Source organism: Diospyros lotus, chromosome 3 (genome assembly GCF_014633365.1).
Source record: "Diospyros lotus cultivar Yz01 chromosome 3, ASM1463336v1, whole genome shotgun sequence".
NCBI classification, from domain to species: domain Eukaryota; kingdom Viridiplantae; phylum Streptophyta; class Magnoliopsida; order Ericales; family Ebenaceae; genus Diospyros; species Diospyros lotus.
Genome location: NC_068340.1, coordinates 11,518,000 through 11,542,338, shown reverse-complemented (window position 1 = coordinate 11,542,338; position 24,339 = coordinate 11,518,000). Strand labels below are relative to the sequence as shown.

General features: G+C 38.0%; 1 protein-coding gene across 4 annotated transcripts; it reads right to left on the bottom strand.

Moving 5' to 3' along the window:
• Nucleotides 1-24,007, bottom strand: LOC127796782 (protein MEI2-like 4). Of its 4 annotated transcripts, none has more exons than XM_052329166.1 (15): nucleotides 23,349-24,007; nucleotides 22,411-22,582; nucleotides 22,184-22,229; nucleotides 6,052-6,405; nucleotides 5,433-5,866; nucleotides 5,175-5,333; nucleotides 4,877-4,993; nucleotides 4,642-4,793; nucleotides 4,314-4,405; nucleotides 3,850-4,221; nucleotides 2,978-3,626; nucleotides 2,099-2,183; nucleotides 1,413-1,481; nucleotides 1,103-1,282; nucleotides 1-709 (listed from the first exon to the last, which is right to left on the bottom strand). In XM_052329166.1, the coding sequence occupies exons 2-15, from the start codon at nucleotides 22,468-22,470 to the stop codon at nucleotides 557-559; spliced, it is 2,922 nt and encodes a 973-aa protein (XP_052185126.1). In that variant the 5' UTR covers nucleotides 22,471-22,582; nucleotides 23,349-24,007; the 3' UTR covers nucleotides 1-556. The 4 variants fall into 4 exon arrangements, with proteins under 4 accessions (XP_052185126.1, XP_052185127.1, XP_052185128.1 ...); XM_052329167.1 differs by having other exon boundaries at nucleotides 22,411-22,578; XM_052329168.1 differs by lacking the exon at nucleotides 23,349-24,007 and having other exon boundaries at nucleotides 22,184-22,303; nucleotides 22,411-22,559.
• Between the last annotated feature and the right edge of the window lie 332 nt (nucleotides 24,008-24,339).

Below are 24,339 nucleotides of genomic sequence, written 5' to 3'. Positions count from 1 at the left end.
TTAATGGAATCATCATCAATCATTCATCACTTCAAAAACTTATGCACAATCTGAGTTCCAGTCCTAAGACACGAACCAAAAGTCACATACATGCATACATACATACATATATATGTATATGCCGGACTAATTAGTTAAAAAAGTGGGTAGTAGTAGCAGTGGAGACTGTAGATGCTTCTTCAAAGAGTAGGAAACAAAAAATTCTCTTTGATGAGATAACTCCTATACTTAGGTATATGGTTTTATATATACTGAAATTGAAACTCACAAAACCAGCCAAAACTTCGAAGCTCCAGTCGTTTTCAATCTGCTTCGCTGCTCTCCATAACACTCCAAAACAGGCAAGTCAGGTACCTCTCTTCAAGCGTTATTCTTCTCTTCTCTAATTGGTAGGCGGTTTTCCGGAAGCACAAATCAAAATTCGTTTCTTTTTTTATTTTTTTTTTCCTACTTCCACGGACCATTCTGAATATGCTACCAAGATCTGGGATGGATTCAGATTTTAACGCTTCTCTTGGTTTCAAATATTGAAGGTAAGCTGCTGGCCCAGACAGCCTCAATCCTTGGCAGACCCTGATGGTGACTCCCCACCAGAAGATTCCTGTCCCTTGGGCAAGTTTGATGCACTTTCTTCATTGTTTTCATCACTGGTCATCCCTCGAGTTTTGCTGGATTTTGATCGAACATTTACTCCCATGGGGAACGGCACCTGCAAATAGCATAACCATTTTAAGCCTTAGTTGTACCATCTTCTGTTACCTTGCTATAGGGAGATCAAAATTGTGTTTGTGTTTAAGTAATAGCTAAGACTGCCATAGAGAATCTGCTATATGAAGGGAACACAGCATAACAATTACAATGGCTATGCCTTCAAATAGCAGAAGTTGCCCCATGGCATGAAGCACAATGAAATCCGGCATAATAAAGATAATCACGACTTGTCTGTCATGGGTATAAAACCAAATATCACAATTTATTAGAGTATTTGTCACCAACTTGGCAGCCTTTTTTCTGTAAGTACTTAATGCTCAAAGAGACAGAAGCCTGGAAACACGTAATAACTAAACAAAATCACAGTGTGCATGTAATAAGGCCTGCTCACCTGATCACCTGCATTGGGACCATCAGTGTTGAAGAGGATAGGTCGGCATCGCTTATCCTCATTCATCAAGCTTGAGTTTTGGAAATGGGCAATCAAAGCAGCTTTTCCCTGTATGCGAGCATAAGCAAGTGATGCCACTTTTTCACTGTTAAACTTCTCCCATTTCTTTCCATTAAATGCCTGCAAAAAATTAAATGGTCTTTTAGAGTAAGCTTTATTCCTCTTAATGAAATCTATAGTGAGTAACGGAGGTGAGTTCCAATATCAGGAAAATAAGACAGAATACTATTATGGAATTGATGACACGTACCTGATAGAATGGGATAATCAAGGAAGGGTCAGTCATATTGATGAATGCATAACCCACATTGCATTTGTTCTGTAGCCAAAAGAGCAAGGTTGGTTTCCACGAAGAGAGAAATTTAAACAGAATTGAGCTGCACTATTCTCAGAGGCAGAGTATCATTTCCCTTCCCCCCCCCCCCCAAAAAAAAAAAAAACTTTCAGTTTATTTCATTTACCCCCTTAACTTTCAAGATTTTTCATTTATCCTTTATACCTTTCAAGACTTTTCATTTACCCCCTTGTACCTTTCAATATTTTTTCACATACCCTCATCTTTCAAGACTTCCATATACACTATGGTTTTTTGAGTGACATTTAGAATATATTTATAGAATGACACCCCCCCCCCCCCCCCCCCCCCAAATATCTTATACCAAGGGGAAAAAATAAGTACAAATAGTTTTGAAAAAATAAAGAGGTACATATATTTTCTATTTCATTTTTATTTTTAAGATCATATTTTGATTGAGCCTAACCTAATATATATGAATGCATTTAATTATATTTATATATCAATTCTTTGGCCCCTGTGACAATGCTTTCCATGCTCCACCCCGGCTATTCTATCACCAAACATGCATAACATATGAGTACATATAAAACAAAAGTTCTGCTGCTGTTTAAACTGCTTCCTAGTGTGAAAGTACTTGCCTTAAAATCAATGGGCAGATAAATGAAATCATAAGTTCCTCGGTGGCGTTCATCAATTGCAGCCAAAAGCATCTTTGATGTATATCTACAATTGAAACCGTGACAAAATAGAACCAATTAGTTCCTACTAGAAAATATGACTGGGGAAACCACCATTTCTCTGATGCATGTGAAAGTTGAGACAACATTTACAAAGATCTGAAATAAAGGCACATCCTTGAAACACTACCAGCATTTCATCATGTTACTATTAGGGAAATAGGTGTTTAACTTGGATGCATGCCAGAGTCTTCTGAGATTTTGATTAAATGGTTGAACCCTACTGAACTTGATATCTCTCATCTCTAGACTTTAGACATACAATACACAGTAGTGGCTACTTGAAGAATAAGGGTAAAGTTCAAACCATAAATCAAAGTCATCAATTTGTGAATGGAAGCAAGAACCAAACATCACCTCATCTTGACAATCAATGAATAAATGATTTTCCCAGTTCTAGAACAATAATCCACCTTGGTGAGTATTTAGTTTTAAAGAAAGCACAATAAATGAATTTGCACCCCAGTTCGTTTTATTTTGGGTTCCATCTTTTACTTTGTTTGTCTTTGTGTTATTTATGGTCAACAACTGCTACTATAATATGGTGAGAAATAGAGCAATAACTACTCTTGAAAATCATGGACTGAAGTTTAGGACTTTGCAAGTGATTTGTGAACTAATTATTCCAGACTGAGGGACCATCTACTTGCAATGTTAAGTTATGAGCAACGACAAATTCCAGATACAAGGAAAGGAGTGAACAAATCCAATAAGTAACAGTCATTAGAAAAATAAAAAATAATAAAAAAAGAAAACAGTGATTAGGAAGATACGACATACTTGTTAGGAATGTTCTTGATCATAAGTGTTGTCCGCTTGTCTTCCCCTCGCATTATGCGGTCAATATCAAGTTCAAACTGTTTCTTGTTGTCACCTTGGTTGGAACTGCTTTCATTTCTACGGCTTCTAGCCCGTTCATTCGGAAGATCAAATGAACTCATCATAGGAACCATTGGGCCTCTTCCAGGAAACATCAGGCACCTTTGATGATGGGGATGCAGCAGAACATTTTTGGAGGCAATGGGCATGTCCATGCAATTTCCTCCGACATGAGGAAATATGTTTTGGGGAACAAATTCTAAATGATGTGGTGAATTACCAGAAATTCTCATTTTTCCTAGCGAACCTGGATGAAAGCCAGAAGCATCAAGGGATTCTCCGGCATAGGTTTGCTGTCGGTCCCAGAGAGAAGGATTCAAGGAGGGAGCTGATCCTAGGTGGTGGTTATTTATGGGAAGAATTGTGTTCAACATATGAGATGGAGATCTTGTAAGTGCATGCAATCTTGGCGTGGTGTGAGCAGTAGAAAGCCCGTTAACATAAGTTGGTGAGTTTGGCCACTTCATGCCTTGAGGCATAGGGTGACATGAACTACTCCACATGTATTGACATCCAGGAGGACAGCTCCCATTTCCAGAGGAACCAAAAACTGAAAACAGAACAGTTAACCCCAACAAATTAGAATATCAGAAAATAAGAGAACTAGAAAATGCCACTAGTGACATGTTACTGCACAAGTATTTCTCTCTTTTTTGGTGTATGCAGTATCAAACAAAATACTTAACATTAAAATTAGAACATTCCTGCTAAACAAAGTCAAAATTGATGTGGAAAAACCAAAGCAGTGGCACATTGTTAGCCATCGGACTTACCGGCATCATTCAGTTCAAGTGGAGAGCTGGCTCTGCCAAACAGGCGGTTCTCGATTCTTTCAGATGGCCTGGAGCTAATATTTGCAGCCATTCTGGGAGAGTTGCAGGGAGGACCTTTGGTTAAACCATCGTGATACTCTGGAAGTGAATGAGGATGAATGTTGGGTATCCTCTGATATTCAATATTCAGTTGGCCCTTCAAGAGGCCAGACTCTGGGAGACTAGACTGACAACTGTTCGTACCACTAGAGGAGATCCCATAATGGAACATGTTCTCCGTGTATGGCCTAACAGTGGTTTCAATTGCAGGGCATACTCCTTGCATTCCATTATCCATCCCAGAAGATGTGATTCCTCCATGTGAGATTGGTCCTGTAAACAATTATTTTGAGAAAATAGAAACTAAATGTTGTCTTTCAAATCAATATCATATGAACAGCGTATCTCACTGGCAGTGATCATACCATCAAATCCTGTTCGTGAGTTACTAGGACTTTGTTGTAGCTGCAAACCAGATTCATCTTGCTCAATATCTGGAGGGAATGGCATCACATTGCTGGCCAAAAGAAAAGCATAAAGTAAAAACATAAATTTATGCCATGGATCAAAATGTAAATTAAGCAATAACTAAATAAGCTATTCATGGTCAAATACAACCACAAGCTGAGCTTACAAGGACTCAAACATCAAAATTTGCAATAATAACTTATTTCTGACAAAAGTATGCAAAACGTAGCTGCAAAACATTCAACATTCTTTGGTGAGGGCTCATACTAAAGGGCAGAGCAATACCACCATCTAGCATCCCCAGAATAGCCTGGTTCAACTGTTATCTGCCTCCCTGCGATATTAGTTCTGTTCAATGCATGAAGAGCAGCCTCTGCAGCCCTAACATCATAAAATTCTATTGATTTGTGATGACCTCTGTGTGGAGCTTCATGAATCTGCAGTTTGGAACAAGGAATAGTGAAGCCAAACCTGCCAATTGAATTTGAAGCCACAGTTGAAAATTCAAAACAAATCTTACCTCCTTAATTTCACCATAGACACCAAAAATTTGATGAAGTTCCTCAGTTGAAACAGAAGAATCGAGGTTATAAACCCTGAGAGTGCCTTGGTTAACATCTTTCTCTGAAGAATTTTCCTGGCAAAAGAGAACCATTTACACACTTAGTCCCAACTAGTGCAATGGCAGATATGTAACAGAAGCCTACCGGTTTAGCATGCATGTCATCAAGCTTGCAAAGACATTACCGGTGACAAATTGGTGATGAAAGAACAAAAGAAGAATTAGTGGCCACATTGAGAAAGAGGCAATGGGATACCTTTGGGATAGAAAAATGTATGTCAAGCTTCCTACATCTCAGTGGTTTGTTCTGAAGGGTCCTCATTGCATTCTTGGCTGCTCTTATATCATAATATGATATCATAACGAAGCCTCTGTGCTTGGTTGCTGTATAAAGAGTGCGAATATCCCCAAATGGCTGGACATTACATGGCAGTAAGGGTCAAAATTAGCTCAAGTTTCAGATCTCAGAAAATATATGGTTCAGAACATCAAAAGAGTGAAGAAAATATCTCACTTCAAAAAGAGACCGTAGCTCAGAGTCCTCAACATTGCTGTTTATGTTTCTTATGAATAGAGTTCGAGATGGTTGTTCCCCATGAGGATGTTCCCCATAAATCAAACTAATAGATCCTCCAGAATGACAATAAGGATGTCCTCCAGAAACTTTAGTATCTCCTAGTCCTGGAGGGAAGCTATCTTCCCCCAAGTCCAATCCTCCAACACTGCTAAAAAGGTCTAAATCTTCAGTATCATCTGCAGCATTGGATTGGGGCACATAGTCAAGCCCATCAGTCACCCCTGAAAGTAAGTCATCATCATTAGGGAGGAGATTTCCAATAGTTTGTGCTTCAATTTCCTCAAGGGATTCAAAAGGTTCCTCTTCCTCATAGTGAGACGTAGCAGCACCAACAGAATGGCCATGAAGAGCACTATTTGAAGTTAATCTCACTGCACAATAAACCCATACTGAAATAAATGGAAATGAAAAGCAATTATAGCTTAAGAAAATATCTTGAATTCTAGATAATGATTCCAACAGAAGAAGAATATTTGCTAGCAGAAGCTAGGAGACACTTCCAAATGAATCAGCACTAATTAGCTGTGAGGTCTTTCCTCTGTTTTAAAGGACTTACATTTTCCGCTGAATATTTCTGACAATGAGCTTGAGAAGAGACCATTCTCATACAGAGAGCCCATAATGTGGGTTTTTTCACTTCCCACAGAATATGATGTTGGCTCAATTTTCAAATTAGATTTTGTTCCTTGATCAATGTTAATGGGTCTCCACAAGGAATGGCTACCTCCTTGCTCCGATACTACTGCATCCTTCTCTAAGCTAAGATTAACTTTTTGGTCTTGGATTAAGTAAGGATCAGGAAGTTTAAAAGACTTCACCATCTGAGATTCCACTGACATCGGTTTCCCTAGGGGCGATGAAGCAACTGAATTTCTGTCTGCTGTTCCTATTCTTCCATCCATTTTCACACCTGAATAAAGGCAGTATTCCCATAGTTCAACTCAGTAAACAGTTCAGACTACCAGATATATAAAAAGTACAAATATCTAGTGCATAATTGTGAAGAAACATATGAAATAATTTGCATCAATCCACTGGTCTACTCCTTTTAATTGCAAAAATATAATGAAATCCCAATTTGTGATATCTACTATTCTCTTGTCACTGCCACATTATACCATCAAAGCTAGATAAACAAACAAAATCTCTCAAGCACTTAAAAAAATGCAAACTATACCCGGAAGCATCCAGATAAAAGCATTATAAAGTTCTTACTCCTAACAGGGCACATAAGATTCCTACTCCTAATGGGGATATAAAAGCAGCAGTTCTGAAATGAAACATCTTTCTCCAGATTCAATTTTTTAACTGCAATTCTTTCTTCCTCTCTTTTCCCTTTCTCTCCCCAGCCCCACCTCATACGAAGTGTTAATGCCAGGTGTTTCACAGGCCTTTGTTAAGATTGGACTAAGTGGCCTCTTTGGTTCATACCAAGTGATTTGAACCAAAAAACACTTGAGACCCTCATACATTATGCTGTGTTAGACTGTATAATTCTTATTCTCCCAACAAAACTAAGTGCCTGTCCATAATAGAGAGAATAATTTTTGAATCATTTGTGTGCTTAGTGGCAACCTTGAGGGATTATTGTTGTCATGTTTTTTATATTATTTTGATGATGAAAAACTTCATTGTGTTTTATTCATGGAAATATTTTCATAGCATTTGGTTTTTCAAATTGTATAAACTCATGCTTGACAATTGAAATTGATGCGTTCAAAGTGGAAAGTTCATGACCTAAGGATGTTAATTTTTCCAAACATTTTGTCAAGCCGTATAAAATTCTTATTAGCAAATATTTGTTTCTTGGAAAATATCACTTTTGTCATTTAAGAAATATGTTTTTAAAATAAAATGAACTTGTGTATGAAATGTGTCAAAATTGCTTTCAAAAATCATACACATCCTTTAAGAGATCAAGGCAAACTATCGACTTCTTTGTGTTATCTGTCGACCGTTTTGTGCCCTTGATATATGGGCTTATTTTAGATCAAACTCTGTCAACTTTCTTTAAGAAATCGTTGACCGTTTTTGCCATTTGCCCAAAAACAATCGACAATTCCCGTGATTTGTCAACGGGGAAATTTCAAGCTCTTGGTTGTTTATTTCTAAGTTCAAAAACAATTAACAATGACTGTATAATGTCGACTCTTTCATAATTGTCGACATTATGTCTAAAATTGTTGACCATTTGTTTGAACAAGTCGACTTCTCTTCTATAATGTCAAAAGTTCTTTAAAAGCCATTTTGTGATTTCAAATGTTTCGATAAAAATAGTAGATCGATTTTGGCATCTGTTGACAGTTTCTTGTTTGACAAATTAAAACGACTAGTTTTTGTAGACATTAAATGCTCCCAGCTCCATCAACGGCTCATTTAATTCAAACTTGGGAGAAAGCTATAAATACAGCTCAAGGAAGCACTAGAGAAGGAGCATCAAAGCCATATCTTTCTTCTTCAAGGGCTCATTTTGTTTAAATTTTTCTCTCAAAAGGCTATATATATCAATTGTATTATCTTGTTTTAGCCTTTTTTTGTATATTTGAGAGACATTGTATCTGGGAGATTTATCTCTCAGATCATCTATTTGTATCAAGTGTTGTATATTGACTGGCAGTATTGCTAGAGAGCCTACTTGGTGTAAGTAGAAGGTTGTACATTGCCTAGCTGATTGCTAAAGGGCCTATTAAATTCAAGTAGGAGATTTTAGTGAATTTGGAAATCCTTAGTGAAGAGCTAAGGTAGTGGAGTAGGCCGGTTAAGCAAAACTACTATGAATCACTTGTGTTGATTTCATTCTTACTTTAGATTTTTCAAGTTTTGTAAACATTGTTTCATACTCATTGTTCTATTGCACTAAAACCTCTTTTCAAACAAAAAATTTGTAAATCTTAACTCATTTTTTAAAACACCCAATTCAACCACCCCCCCCTCTTGGGTGTGAGGTGCCATTGTTTATGCAAAGCTAACAATTATTTCTTTTTATAGATAATCACGTATCCAACCATAAAAAGAGATGCAACATGGTTTCTATCTGCAGTTATATAAGATACAATAAAATAAAACCAAACTCTGTGCATGATGTAGAACCGGGAACAACAACAAACAAGAATGCACAATAAGACAGTAAAACCACTCTCATACTTGTTTATCAATTCAATAACCAAGGCTGCTCCCCAAAATACACTAATAGAGGTTACAAAGACAGCTAAACAAACCTTAATTTTAAAAAAGGAAATCATTAAAAAAAAGAAATAAATAAGAGACCAAACAAAGTATGCTACTTTACTAATTCCTAAAATTTACCCTAATGCATATTGAAGATAAGATGCATTGTTTGAGTACATGAGAAGAAGACCAGCAGAAGCACCTATAAGGCAATTGGATAGAATGGAAGAAGTTTACAACAAAAAAGGTGAAGACTAAAAAAACTTGGTAAGAAATTTTATCATGGTATCTGATATAATAGCCTCACAAAAGACATGGCTATAGATAGAGATAATTAAAGAGCTAGAATCATGTAGCCCCCACCTAGTTGTTAGCTCTGCCATCTTTGCATCATTGACATTTTACCTTTTGATGGATTATATGAGTTGAATTGGCAAGATCTACTAGCAGTCTAGCTCCTCAAGAAAAATGTGTTCTAGCAACAAAGAAATTCAAAGCTCTTATAACAAATGACTACTTCCCATTCTAAAAATCTTCCAAGTCTTGGATCCATTTAATTCTCATGTCCAAGGGCACTATTATAAGAATAAATTTCATAATTTTCAAGTATTTCTGATGGAGGACATTAGAAGCAACCTCAAAAGACATATAAGAAGAATCTTAAAATTGGTTCTAAGGCCAAAGCATTGATTTGGGATGCTTTTCATGAAGAATAGCCCTCCTAGAAGCTTTGTGTCAAGTCTCCAAGGAGAGACTTGAAGTTACCGTGAGTTTAGAAGAATCGAGAGAGAGAGAATTTGGAGAGAAAAGGAAAAGAGAGAGAGAAGAAGAATTGAATTTAGAGGAAAAGAGATTATCATTCAAACTGGATAACTCCCATCTTCCAATACATGGCCTTATATAGGCTCTTCCCGAGGGATATGATCATAACCGTGAGGGTCATCTATAACTACTTACATGCAAGTGGCCATGTGGCTACTTTTATTACAAAAATTTCAATAATACCCTCTAGAGTCCTAACATTTCCCCACCCCTAGAAACAATTCTTGTCCCCAAGAATTTAGAGTAACCCTATAGCTCATGGGAACTAATCGAGTAACTCCGACAAGTACTCCCATGTCATGTGGTTGGGGTCTTTCTATGTCCATCTTGCAAGCACCCGAGTCAAGGGCACCGAGTCTTGATATAATACCCTTCTATCCATAATAGCTAGGGGTTCTACTACTCATTTTTCCTCTTCATTCATCTGTGGTAGGTCGAGACTGATAGTGGCATGGGGCTTAATGGACTTCTTCAGGAGGGATACGTGGAACACCGGGTGCATGTTGACCCCTTCAAGTAATCTTAGTTTGTAGGCCACCTTCCTAACCTTTGATTCCACCTCATAGGGCCCGAAGTACTTGGGGTTTAGTTTAGATGTTGGTATGGTTGTAAAAGGCTATCGTAAGAACCTTTTCAACCTTAAGAAGACCCTATCCCCCACCTCAAAGGATTGATCACTCATTTTCCAATTAGTGTGCTGCTTCATCCAGTTCTGAGCTATGCTCACTTCCTTCTTGAGTATCTTCAGAACTTCCAGCCTCTGCTGGAGATATTGTTCCACCGTGGCCATGGTGGCTGTGGCACTAGATAGGGATGGAATCAGAGGGGGCTTGTAACCAAATATTGCTTCGAAAGGGCTCCTTCCTGTTAATGGCACTATGGTGGCTTGAATTGTACCACCACTGGGCTAAAGACAACCATTTATGCCAACTCTTAGGTTTAGTATGACACATGCATCTCAAGTAACCCTCCAAAACATTGCTTAGACTCTCTCGGTTTAGCCATCTATTTGTGGATGGTAGGCAATAGACATGTGTAATACACACCCAAGCTTTAAAACAACTCCTACCAGAGAGTACTCGTAAAAATCTTGTCCCTATTAGAGACAATTGACTTTGGCACCCCATGGATCTTCACCACCGAGTCCATAAACACCCTTGCTACCTCCTGTGTAGTAAAGGGATGGGTCAAGCTAATGAAGTGTGCGAACTTGGTCAACTTATCCACCACTACCATGACCACATTCCACCCTTCAAATTTTGGCAACCCTTCAACAAAGTCCATAGATACTCCCTCCCATGCCTGCTCTGGAATTTCTAGGGGTTATAGAAGACCTGGGTAGGATACATTCTCATGCTTACACCTCTGAAAGATTGAACATGATAAGACAAAGTTCACTACTTCTTTTTCTACCCGAGCCAAAAACATAAGTGTCTCACTTTGTGGTAGGTTACCCTGATGCCCAAATAGCCTCCCACTGGTGATTCATGTAAGGTAGGTAGTATCCTCTTCCTCAATGCTACATCATCACCCACAACCACTCTTCCCTTGAACCGCACCAGCCCATTAGTAGGGTGTACCTTGAGGGTCCTGATGGCTACACTACCAGACTTGCCATTAGGTCTCTAATCCATGGTGCCTGTTTATAGCTTCTAGCCACTTCTTTCATCCACTCTAAAATTATCGTCGACATTGCTTGGCATTGTCCAACCTTTTCCTTCCTCTTTGATACTCAATGGAGTAGTCCAACACCATCAGCTTTGAGACCCCTTTCCTCTTTAGTTGAGTGCAATTTTTGCTGGGATAAAAATTGCAGACTCTTATGGTCGGTTTTAATTATAAAAGGGCTAGCCTCAAGGTAGTGCCTCCATTTTTCAATAGTTCCCAATACTGCCGGCAGCTCCTTATCATACACACTCAAACCCAAATGCCTAGGAGCTAGTGCCAGATTAATGTAAGCAAGGGGCCTCCTTTGCTCGGGAGTTCCACCAGAAATTATCTTTCTTGAGGAGCTCTATAAAGGGCTTGCTAATGAGCCCATAATTCTACACAAACTTCCTGTAATAACCAGTCAAACCCAAGAACCCTCTTAGCTCCCTTACTGATTGCGGTCTAGGCCACTCAACCATAGTTGCAACCTTTTGACGGTCAATCCTCACCTTCTCCCCTAAAATAATGTGGCCTAAGTACTCCGCTTCTTTTTGAGCAAATGTACACTTGGATAGCTTAACATATAGTTTGTTAGAATTCAAGACCTCAAATGTCAGTCTTAGGTGGGTTAAATGCTGGTCAAAGTCTTGGCTATATACAAGGATATCATTAAAGAAAACTAGGATGAATTTCCTTATATAAGGTTGAAATACTTGATTCATCAAGGCCTGAAAGGTAGCTGGGGCATTAGTGAGCCCAAAAGGCATCACCATAAATTCGTATAGTCCTTGATGAGTATGGAAGGCTGTCTTATGTGTATCAGGGGGTGACATCTAGATTTGATGATATTCAGATCTTAGGTCCAATTTAGAAAAGATTTTGGCTCCATATAACTCATCTAAAAGGTCATCAATGAGGGGTATAGGGAATTTGTTTTTGATGGTATTAGAGTTTAGTTGTCAGTACTCAACACAAAACCTCCACGTCCCATCCTTTTTTTCACAAGTAAGACAGGGGATGCAAAGGGGCTTTGGCGAGGGCGTATGATGGTTGAAGAGAGCATGCTAGCCACTTGTTTTTCAATCTCCACTTTTTGTATGGGAGAGTATCTATAGGCTCTCAAGTTCACTGGTTCAAAGTGAGGTTTAAGGAATATTGAATGGTCTAAGGTCCTTTGGGGTGGTAGGGTGTGAGGTTCAACAAAGAGAACCTAAAATTCCTTTAACAGTAAAGTTAAGCTATTCGGAAGTGGTACCTTAGTGGTGGATTGGAGTAGTGCCTAGCTTCCTTTCCATATATGTTATGTATCCTTGCCCCCTGGTTCATGCTCCTCCAATGCGTGGATTGAATACAATTGGGCTATCTGACCCTTTTTACTCTTCATCCATCTTTGTAATTTCTCTCCCCTTATCCATTTGCATTCTCCGTGCTCCATGATCCCTTTCAGAAGCTTAGAATTTCCCCTTTCCACCGTGACTTCTAGTTTGTTGAAGTCAAAAGTGAGAGGACTAACAGTCTTCATCCAATCCACACCCAACACTATGTCACAACCACCTAATTCCAACACCCTTAGGTCAGCTTGGAATGCATGTCCTTGCATCTCCCAACATAACCCTTCACACCTTTTGTGGCTATACATCTTACTCCCATTAGCCACTGTCACCGAGAAAGGAGTTGTAGCTGTTAATCTGCACTTCAATTCCATGGTAGTAGCTTCATTTAAGAAGTTATGGGTGCTGCCACTATCAATCAATATTAACAACCTCTTTTGTCCCACTTGCCTTTACACCTTTATGATTTGACCAATAGGCCCCCCTTTCAAAGCATGGAAAGAAATTTCTCCTCCCTCATGCTCTGTTTCTTCTTCCCTCACTTGTTCAACTGCCTCTTGAGTCACCTCCTCCTCTAGATCATCTGCATTATGCTCCTCCTCCCCTTCCATGTTAAGGAGCTACCTCCTGTACTGGTGCCCGGCATGATACTTCTCACCGCATTTAAAACACAATCCCATAAGTTGCCTTTGCTCCATGGTTGTAGCACGGGGAGGCAAAGGGTTAACTTTAGGACCCCCAGAAGTCCCTCCCAATAATAACGGTCTGCTATTCCCTTTTGCAGGGTAATTAGGAGTTAGCATTGGCCTAGCAGCCACCCTATTCCTCTTGAATATCACCTACAACGTCAATTCTTGCAACCTGGCCTTTTCTGCCGCTTGTCTAACCGTTGTTGGCATCATCATTTTTACCATGGACCTCAACTCATCCTTGAGGCCACTAATGAAGCTAGATAAAAAGTACTGATCTGTGAGGGTTGGTTGAGCACTCCACGTCAAAGCTCCTAACTCCTCAAATTTCTCCTGATATTTGGCCACTGACCCTTCCCGTTTGAGTTTATTAAACTCCTTTATCACATCAACCATATTTCGTTTGGTTGATGTGATAAAGGAGTTTAATAACAATTCCTCCGCAAAATCAATCCATCTAACCTCCATCCCCCTTGATCTATACCACCCTTGAAACCAAGCATCAACCATATCATTTAGATAGGCTATGGCCAGATTGATCCGCTGATTCTCAGCGATTTGATAGAACTGAAAGAACCTCTCATACCTCCAAATCCACCACCCAGGCTTGGATCCTTCGAATAAAAGAATCTCCAACCTCGGCAGATAGCCTTGGTGAGAACGAGGAGAATTGAATTCCCTTACTAGTTCTGTAGAGTCCTTGTACGATGAATTCCCCATTTCTGCGACTCCCTGGGGTTAGGGAAGAATTCCCGCTCCCACCATGCTAGCTTCCAAAACTGAGCAGGGAGGAAATTCTAGCAGTAACCAGAATTGAGGGAAAGCGGACAGCATGCTGACCACACTGCCTATTCGCTGCCCAAACTGATCTAGCATCTCCCTCTGCCTTGCCAATTCCCTCTGAACTCCTCCTCGAGATGATGCCATCTCCTCTCTTAATTCATCGCAAATCGCCCTGGCCTCTTCCCTGCTTTGCGTTACTACTTTCTATGTTTGAGTCATCCTGAACTCCATTGCTTCTAGGTAATTCTCCAATTGTTTCAATCAAGTTCCTTTTGCCATCTCTATCTCTAATCACTTCACCTCAATCCTGCCAATTGAACTAACTCTCGTGCTCAGAATCACAACCGAGGATGACCGACTCTGATATCAATTGTCAAGTCTTCGGGGAGAGACTTGAAATTATCGTGAGTTTAGAAGAATTAAGAAAGAGAGAGAGAGAGAGAGAGAAGAATTGAATTTAGAGGGAAAGAGATTATCATTCAAACCGAATAACTCTCATCCTCCAATACATGGCCTTATATAGGCTCTTCCCATGGGATATTGATCATAATTGTGAGGCTCATCTATAACTACTTACATGCAAGTGGCCATGTGGCTACTTTTATTACAAAAATTTCAATAATACCCTCAGGTCCTGACACTTTGTTAGGCATGAATTTGGATCATTTTACATAATGTTTCCTAAAGTCTTTTTGGTAACTCTAATTAAGTGTTAGGGTTTTATTTATATTTTTTTGCTACTATTATTATTGTTATTTATTATTAGATGATGTTTAGTTTCCTAATAGAAGAGGGATTTCCTAATCCTAGTAAGAACAGGGTTAATAGAACTCTATAAATAATATTGTAATCTCCCTTTTTCATTAGTGAATGAATATCTTCAGTTTTCTCCTTTTTCATTAGTGAATGAAAATCTTCAGTTTTCTCTAACATTGATGCCTTCTTTGAATTGTGTGATGCAGTTCTAACCCTAGGTCCAATACCTAGAAAATCTCACTTTCTTCCCTAATTTTTCATTTTCATCTTCTTATTTTCGTAATCCTACTTCCAGCCTTGTTCACAGCCCCTAAATTTCACCTTTTCAACCATATTTTACCTCTAAATTGCATATCAACCCATAACATATCAGAACCCTAGCCTCTTCTACAATTTTCCCTAGCCATCTAAACCCCAAACAAGCCTCCAATCACTAGGTATTCTCAGAATACCAGATCTATCTTAAATCAACTTCTTTTCTCTATTTTACATAAATAAATTGCATAAGTTTGAAATGATTGGAGAGGGAAAATTCATGTAGCCAACTGCACCTAGTGGAAATAACGCTTGCAGTGCTGATGATAAAGAAATTTTATTTTGTCTAATTACAACCTAGCATTGAGCTATTACACATAAATGGGATTGAGTAAACTCTAGTGCAGACACATATTTGTTAGATGAAAATACAATTAGACATGTTGGATACATAATCTAACTGGTGCTTCATAGATTTATACGGCATATTTATAGTTACATGGTCTTAGTAGAGATGGGGAACAAAAAGGTCACTCCATATCAACCTGGCATTATGGGTTTGAAAATACAGAAAATAACCTCTCTTCATATAATGGTAAGACTAGGTAAATCTAATTCTTCCTGAACCATGTATCGACATGCACTATCATAATCCTGCCCATATAGTAATAATGATTTAAGAGGAAGAAGCATGAGATTGATGCACTGCAACAAAAATCTTATGGAAATAAAAACTAAAGTAAACAAAAACTTCAAGATTAGAGTAAATTGCAATAACCACCCCTGAGGTTTGCCCTAAATGCAAAAGTACCCCCACACTTCATAAATGATAAAGACAACCCCTTCCATTAAAAATTAGTGTGACCATTTTACCCCTAGACTCTCTCTCTTCTTTCTCTCCTCTGTTCTCTCTTTCTTTCTTCTCTAAACAATATATATACATATATAAATTTTATTTGACAAGAATGTACTAAAGATCTATTTTTAAACTAAAAATATATACATATATATTTTTTAAAAAATAATATAATTATAAGAATATATTTTTAAATTACAAAAAATATATTCTAATCATTAACTAGATGTATATATATTTTTTATTTGATAAAAATATATTTAGAAAATCTAATCCTAATCTGTATGAATAGAAAATCAAATTTTATTTGATAAAAATAATATGTATATAATATGAAGCAATACATATATATTATTTTTATATATATTAAATTTATATGAGGAAAAAAAAAACTTTGAACCCAGTGATCCTGGGGTTGCAATATTTACTTGGAAAATCTCCTCCATTTCCACAAACAGGTTCAAGATCCTCACTGGCAGCACATATAGAGTCAATTGATGGTGGAGGTCACCACGAAGAACAGCTGCACCATCTCTCCAATTTTCCGATAGAGAAATCAAGCAAAGGGCAAGAAAGGCCATGCACTGTGGTGTGAGGGAGGCACACACAAGGCAAGGTGCATCCATGTATTGAATAAGGCCTTCAGTTGCATGGTCCCATCATATATGAATGTCTGGAGCAAGCGAAAGGCCATGAACTGTGGCATACCAATGCTGCAAGCTAGGTGCAGCATGCAATCTAAGCACTCAGGCAAGAACAGTGATGCATGTGCATAATAAGCCAGTACAACCAGCAAGGCAAGATGGGCTGGATTAAACTAATTACTGGTAGCAAGTCACATCAAAATATGCAGATGGCACAATTATGGCAACCGATATGTGTGGATGGCATGGCCCTGTGCAAGACTTGGCAACCTGTGGCTAGGATAAGACAGTTGTTTGCAGACACAAGCCTGGCACACGCCAACAGGTGGTTGTGTGATTCGTTAGAGTGGTTGCCTTCAGTTATGGCCAGTTGTCCAAACATAGATTCTTGTCTCCCAAACATTGGGAGATGTCCCTCAGTGGTTGGGGGTGTCAACCACCGTTTTAATTTTGTTGTCAATAATCATGAGTTCATTTCGAATTTTTGTTTTCATATTTTTGTATTCAGGCTAGGAAAATGAAAATTGGGTGTCACGACCTGCTAGTTAATTAGGGGCAATTGTAGTATTTTTATTCAGTTGCAGTATTTTTACAGTTATGTTCTAGAAATAATTGGGTATTATTTACAATTAATTTACAGTTATGGAAAGTGAGGTAGTGGAGTGATTTAGGAGCAGTTATTGATAGTGGAGGATATTGTAACTGCCCCAAATAACTGTTAGTTAGCTTTCTAGATAAACTTATAACCCCACAATGCAGATTATGTTATGAGTTATCTAGAATTTATTAAAGTCTCTTTGTTCTTCCTCAATTCTATCTATTTTTCCCCTATTATTCTCTCTAATTTTCCCCTCATTTCTGTCAGTTCTCCCTAATTTCAATATGTTCTCCCTAATACTCTGTATGTTCCCCCTCAATTCTTGCTATTTCTCCCTCAATTTCCAATTCTATCTCTAAAGAAAACATCAATTAGGACTAGGGTCCTGACATTTAGTATCTGGACAGCAGTTCCTCAGCTGTGATTTAGGGTTCCTACCAGTTCATTTTCAATTAGAACAAGGTGCTTATTACAGCAGTGATATGTAGTAGATTTCGAAGAATTTGGCCTGTGCAGATGGCTGAAGGAACTCTTGATAGAATTCAATCACTGAAGAAAGTATTCAAGGAATAGTTAAATAAAAAGCTAGACAGCTTAATGATTATGATTTCAAAGAGGTTTCAGGTCAGTCTACCAGTATAATTTCTTTCAAGTTCCATGGTAGAATTGATTCAAGCAGGCACTAGGGTCCTTCCTCAGATTTTTGACTTACAAGAAGTTGAGGAACATCTTGAATTGGATGCCAAGAAAGGAATGGCAGTTGCACGAAAAATCACTACAACACCATTGGAAGAGATATTGGTTGAAGATGGATCCTTGGGGTACACTAGCCAACAGGCAGCAAAAGATGTTGTGCCATTGGAGAAGGTTACGATTACATCAACTCCAAATCTTGAAGATTTCAAGCTTGCTATTCTTGACAGAATGGGTACCCCCTTCCATTACCTAAGGTCAATGCAAAGATAGTAATGGAGGATATACTAGATAGAGCTAGCAAGGTGGAGGAAAAAGAAGTTAACATTTGTCCTCAACAGGTATCGGACTTGGCTGATCGTTTAGGCACCATTAAGGATCTGGCACCTTACAGTCTAAGAAGGAAGAATCAGATAGTAAAGGCAAGGATTGGATGAAGTGAGGCCATAAGCTAAGATTTCTTGGGGACAAAAAATCTTTTAAGGGGGAGGGAATGTCACCTGTTAGTTAATTAGGGGTAGTTGTAGTATTTCTATTCAGTTGTAGTATTTTTACAGTTATGTTCTAAGAGTAATTGAGTATTATTTACAATTAATTTACAATTATGGAAAGTGAGGAGGTAGTGGAGTGATTTAGGAGCAGTTATTGGTAGTGGAGGATATTGTAACAGCCACAAATAACTGTTGGTTAACTTTCTATATAAACATGTAACTCCACAATGCAAATCATGTTATGAGTTATCAAGAATTTATTGAAGTCTCTTTGTTCTCCCTCAATTTTATTTATTTTGCCCCTATTATTCTCTTTGATTTCCCCCTCATTTATGTCAGTTCTCCCTAATTTCAATATGTTCTCCCTAATACTCTGTCTATTCCCCCTCAATTCTTGCTATTTCTCCCTTAATTTCCAATTCTATCTCCAAAGAAAACATCAATTAGAACTAGGGTCCTAACATGAGCATGTAGTTTGATAAAATCATTGTGTTTATTTTATTATAATGAATGGATACATATAATAATTCACTTAATAAAATCATAAAATATAATATCAAACATAGTAAGATAACTTCAAACGATAGAATATATTAGCAGTTTTCATTTTAAAAATAATAAGATATAATCAAAACAATACCATAAATTTTAGTGCAATATAATCCATTACAAGATACAAAAAGTACAGAATTATAATTGAGTTCTTTTATCATTGTTAATGAAACACCTCATGTTTTATTTGAGAATCTAAGGAAGAGATGAGAGTGTGAGAAGGATTGAGAGTCAACTAACAGTCAACTTAAGGAGGTCAGTTGTGAGCAAAAGTGGCTAGAGTAGGAATGTAAATGGGTCCCCAATTAACCCCATCTAAAATCCCCCCAATTAAAGCAAGTATGAAAATTCAAAATTGGAGGGTATAGACATAAAGCTTATTTGAACATTTATTAAAACAACTACATAAATGGGGTTAATTAGGGAACCCATTTATATCCCTTGGCTAGACCAAGGTATTAGTAGACATGAAGTCAACTTAAAGGGTCAACTGTGCACTAGGAGGGACTAACAACCGACCATAAGTGCACTTCAGAACTTGACTGTCTGAAAAATGGCATTACTAAGGTCAACAGTCGAGCCAAGAGTTGACTATTGCATTGGCTATTGAAACAGGAAAATTATCTCACTTAAGCAACTGACTTTAAGCTTGATTTTAAGAGATTATATGAATGGGTATTAATCTGCATTTTGGATATGATATTGTTCAATGAGGAGATTCTAAACATATAGATTTTGTGAAAATTGGTTAAGGTTTGTTAAAAGTTGTAATTTTGAGGTAATGATGTGATTAAGGATAATTAAGTGAGATCAAGACCTCCAGCTGTCTAGCCTATTCTCTAGCAATCTGGAAGAGAGAAGATGACTCTAGAAGTTGTTCTGGCCCTTAATGTGCTGAAGCAGGTCTCTGCATGTAAAAGGAAGAAACATGCCACCAAAGAGCAACATGCAACTTCATAACAAAGAATGTTGTGTCAAGACTAGGGCTTAAAGTGGAGAAATGTCGTAACCGAGTCAGGCAATGAGCTTGGAGGCCCAAAAGAAGCTTCACATGGTGGCAAACATTTAAGTAAACCTAGGGGAGGCAGTTGGAACTTTCAATTTTATGACCTAGATGATTTCAACATTATCTTCGAAATTGACTTTCTAAGAGTGGCAAAAGTCATACTAATGCCTTATTTGAATGGGATGTCAGTAGTTGACAAAAGACAACTATGCTTTGTTGCTGGGGAGGCAACAACTACTAGAATCAAGGTAAACTCTCTTGCAGCAATACAGTGGGATGTCAGCATGCTGATGGAGGCAAACAGTTCATAGGGATTGAGCAAATTGGGAAGCAAGTATCAATTTAACTCTCAACACTGTAGATGAAGACATCAAGTTCTTAATGGGCAGGTAGTCAAGTCTAATCAGCCCTAGTGTCCGGAAATGGGCGTGTCATAGCAATGTTTGTTTGCAAAGAGGCTAGTGTGACAACTAGCCAAGTTGTGCTAACAACTAGCATAAGCGCAAAAGCAAGGCATGATGATGTGGAACAACCACAAAAGAACGCTCTAACATCAAATATGATACAGAATAGTAGAAAGTGAAGAAAGTAGAGCAAGAAGAAGAGAAGCAGCAGCTTGAGAAGAAAGAAGTAAAGCCGAGAGAGGGAAAGAGAATAATCAATTGAGAAGGAAGCAATACCAATTATATTCAATAATAAATGGAAAGAACAAAAGAATATGTTAGGTGCCTTATTTGTAGGCTAAATCTAATACTAACTATAAAATTATTTCAAATCCAAATCCTATCATAGCTATAATTATCTAACAGAAATGGGAAATTGGAAACAAAATAAGATAACAAGATAAAACCTAATCTAGATCTAATTTCTAAAATCAAAATAGGAAACTATCAAAATATTCCTATCATTATCCCTATCGCATGAGCTTTGGGCAATTGTCTCAGCATAGAATCTTGTCACCCATACACTGGGAGATGTGCTTAATAGTTGAAGGTGTCAACCCAAAATAACTATCTTCATTGTTGGGGACATATAACCAGTGCTTACAAAAGTGGGTGCAATTGTTAGGCCAAGTGTTCACGTATACAAAGTGCATGTGATTGCCAAATAAGTTACTCTGCCCTAAGCCATTCCTTTGTAATCATGGTCAATTAATAAAATTTTGGGTAAAGTTTTCTAATAATTGTGCAGTGCCTATGCTATTGTGTGTGAATTGGTTGAGATTAAGGAGAAACCTTAGTGTTTAGTGAGAAAAGTGAGCCCGTAACACATAACACTTGTTTCTACTCCACAGACCAAAATGATCCATAATACAAAAAGTTACCACTACCACGTGTGCATGATCAAAGCCATGCATGCATGGGTGTACACACAAAAGCACATGTCCGTGTATGACATGTTTGTGTGTGTGTGTGTGTGTGTGTTTTTTTTTTTTTTTTTGGGGGGGGGGGGGGGGGGGGGGTTGGCGGGGTAGGCTTAATTGGTTTGTTAGTTGGATTGGTTTTTTTTTTTTCCCATTATTGAAAGCTATTGTTCTGTTTTGCTTGGAATTCTTTTCTATGTTCTTGTACAACTTATGCCTTGAAGAATCCTATGCAAATGAAATCAGGTTTGAATATAATTCAAAATGCAACAGAATATACAAGAACGTGAGGTAAACAAGCTTTTTTTCTTTTCTTTTCTTTTTTTTTTGAAAATTATTTTAAGTTTCTGCTGGAATTTTTAAGTTGTTTCAACTAAATTCATTCTCCACTAGGGATATCCATTCTTGTTTGTCCAGATCGTGTTCCTCACAATCTAGGGATGTAAAAGAACCATGATTTAGAACCTGTGATCCTAATTGTAGTTTAAAGAGGAGTAAACCCAGTAACTATAGTTTGTGGATGTGTGTATGCATTTGTGCAGTGTGTGTGCACGTGTGCACGCGCGTGAGAGAGAGGGCACAATGAGGAAAAATTGTTGTGCTTAAGAATCATTAAATGAAAACCAGATGTGAAATCTGTGCTTCCACTATGTTCGCGCCTAAAAATGTACCTAAAATTATATTTCATTCATACAGAATGTTGACCTTGTAACATTATCCATGCTTAGACTCCAAAGTATTATTTATGTAATTACATTCTCCCTAGGAGTAGGTGATGTTCAAGCTATAGGTCACTCATTTTCCTATAATGTTGGGTTTTGAGATATTTACACTTGAGGAATAAAAATAAATAAAGGTCTAATCGCAAGTGTATGGTCCAATAAGCATAATTTTCGGTGGTAGTTCCAACCTCATAACTGGAACTTTTCTTTCATTATTTGGTCTGCACCACATTGCTATCAATATACAAAAACATGTCAAATTTAAAATTCATAAATGAAAACAAATTGGATAGATATATCACAACGCACCATAGTGACCAGGAATGGTTTCTGTCTTCCAAAACCCAAACTGTCTCTGCCAAGAGCAGAAATAGAACGGATGAATGACGACTGGATGAGGTATTTCAGAAAGAAAAATTATTTCAAAACCTGAAAGGCAATTTGGTTCTTAACTATAAATTTGCACATATCAACTACTCAATCAGAACAGAGTTGTTCAATGCAGATGCAACCACTACCTCATCTGGAAAACATACCTCCTCAGAAAAGAAAGATGATGCTGGAGAACCTTTCCGATCCATCATTTCAGATGGCATGGTGAACAAGAAGCAAAGAAGCAGAAGGAAACTGAAATCTGTTCCCTCACCGGCTTTCTCCACTACAAAACCCACACAATAATTCTACAAGCAGTTGAAATTTCCAGCCTTCCTGAAGAAAATGTGCATGGAAGTATAAGTAAAATGAGTCCGATTAAAAGGAAATTAAAAGTCAACAACCAACAACGCCCTAATAAAAGAATTAATCACAAAAATTTGGTTGGGGGCTGGGGGGTTTGATACATCAAAAAATTTGTTGCATTTTGGGGCAGAGAGGATCCATAAATAATAAACGGCAAAATTTTGACATACAATGTTTATGGAGGCCATTGTTTAACAAAAATTCTTTCAATTAAGTAAATTCATCAATTTGGATGAGAAGACAATTCTATAGAGATTTTCTTAGAACTTCAGAAGTTAAGAACCTTAGAATTAAATAAGCAGTTTTCTCAAGATTTGAGACTGCATATTTATCAAAATTCAACAGCAGTCAAAACAAATTCTTTTATTCTGCAAAACACAAATGCACGAACCGTCCGCAAGTAAAAAAAAGAGCAACTTTCCACAAAACGGAGTTAGAAGAACGAGCAATTCAAGGTTAGCATACAAGTCCAAAACAAGAGGGGAAGTTCGAAACTTGGAGACTTAAAAAGGCAAATAAGAGTGCGAACTCGAAATCAGGCGGTAGAGCCCCAAATTCAACGGCGGATCGAGCAGCATACATTGTTTAAATGGTGAAATACCAATTTCGAGCATCAAATACAGCCGATCAAAGGATCGAAAGCCTAAAACAGTAAGTAAACACTAAATGTAACAAGAATTCAGCCCAAACGAAAAACTTAATAATAATATAAAAGTAAAAGAAATAGAACATGCACCTTTATCGAATTGTGATGAAGATGATGAACGCTATATCCAGTGAAATCAGGACAAAAGGCGGAAACGGAAGTGGGAGATAAAGGGAAAGAGAGAGCATGTGATGGGAAGAATTTAAACAAAGTTAGGGGAAGGGGCAAGACCGAAAAAAAGAAGAATGGATTGCGGCGAAAGGCAAGAAAGATTGAATCAGGGATCTAGGCATCTGTGGCGTGCAAGAAGCTCCAAAGCCCCCTTTGATGCCTTGTCTCTCTTCCTCCTTTCCCTACATTACACGTTAACCTCATGGATGTCTCATTATTAATATCCTTGTAAAAATTTATCTTCTCAGAGGAAGAACCCGGTTGTCTCTCGGTCTGGCTTGTCTGGCCTCAGCGGCGGACTCAGAGGCTCGTGCCGGAATTCATGGCAGTTTCCGGCGAGCCACGACGCTGTCCGCCGAGATTCCGGTGCAATTCAGAGCGCGCACGTTGTGTAAAGAACAGGACTGGCCCCGCCTCCTACAATTACGTCTCCGATGAGTTCGGCTTCGCTAAGGTCCCGGCACTGGCAGGCAGGAGAGAGAGAGAGAGAGAGAGAGAAACCGAACAAACAGACAAATCATCAAATCATGATCCAACGGGGGGAAGAGAGAGAGACGCTGGTCGCCGTTACGCTGTCTTAACGGCGTTTACGTCCTAATCCGCTGTTCGCGCAAAAGAAAAGATCAATGAAAAACGAAAGGAAAAAAAAAAAAAAAACAAAAGTCTGGTTTTCTTCTATATTCCCGGTAGAGGACACGCTGGCGAACATAGCGGACTTATCTTTCCTGTTTTCTTAAAATGACGCAAATAGCCTTGGGATGAAATGATTGAATAGCTCGAATGGGTGGTGGCTGTGGATGCAAATGATTACTTCAATTTACCAAAAAAAATTACATTAAGAAATGGAAAAAATAGATTAGCTTTGAAACAATGCCTAAAAGTAAACAATTATTAGCATTACTTTTAGTTT

Coding starts and splice junctions, on each gene's coding strand:
- LOC127796782 (XM_052329166.1), bottom strand. CDS start 22,470: ATGCCATCTGAAATGATGGATCGGAAAGGTTCTCCAGCATCATCTTTC. Junction 6,406..22,183: donor AACCATTCCTGGTCACTATG/GTGCGTTGTGAT, acceptor GCCTTTATTCAG/GTGTGAAAATGGATGGAAGA. Junction 3,627..3,849: donor ACTTGAACTGAATGATGCCG/GTAAGTCCGATG, acceptor TTCTGTTTTCAG/TTTTTGGTTCCTCTGGAAAT.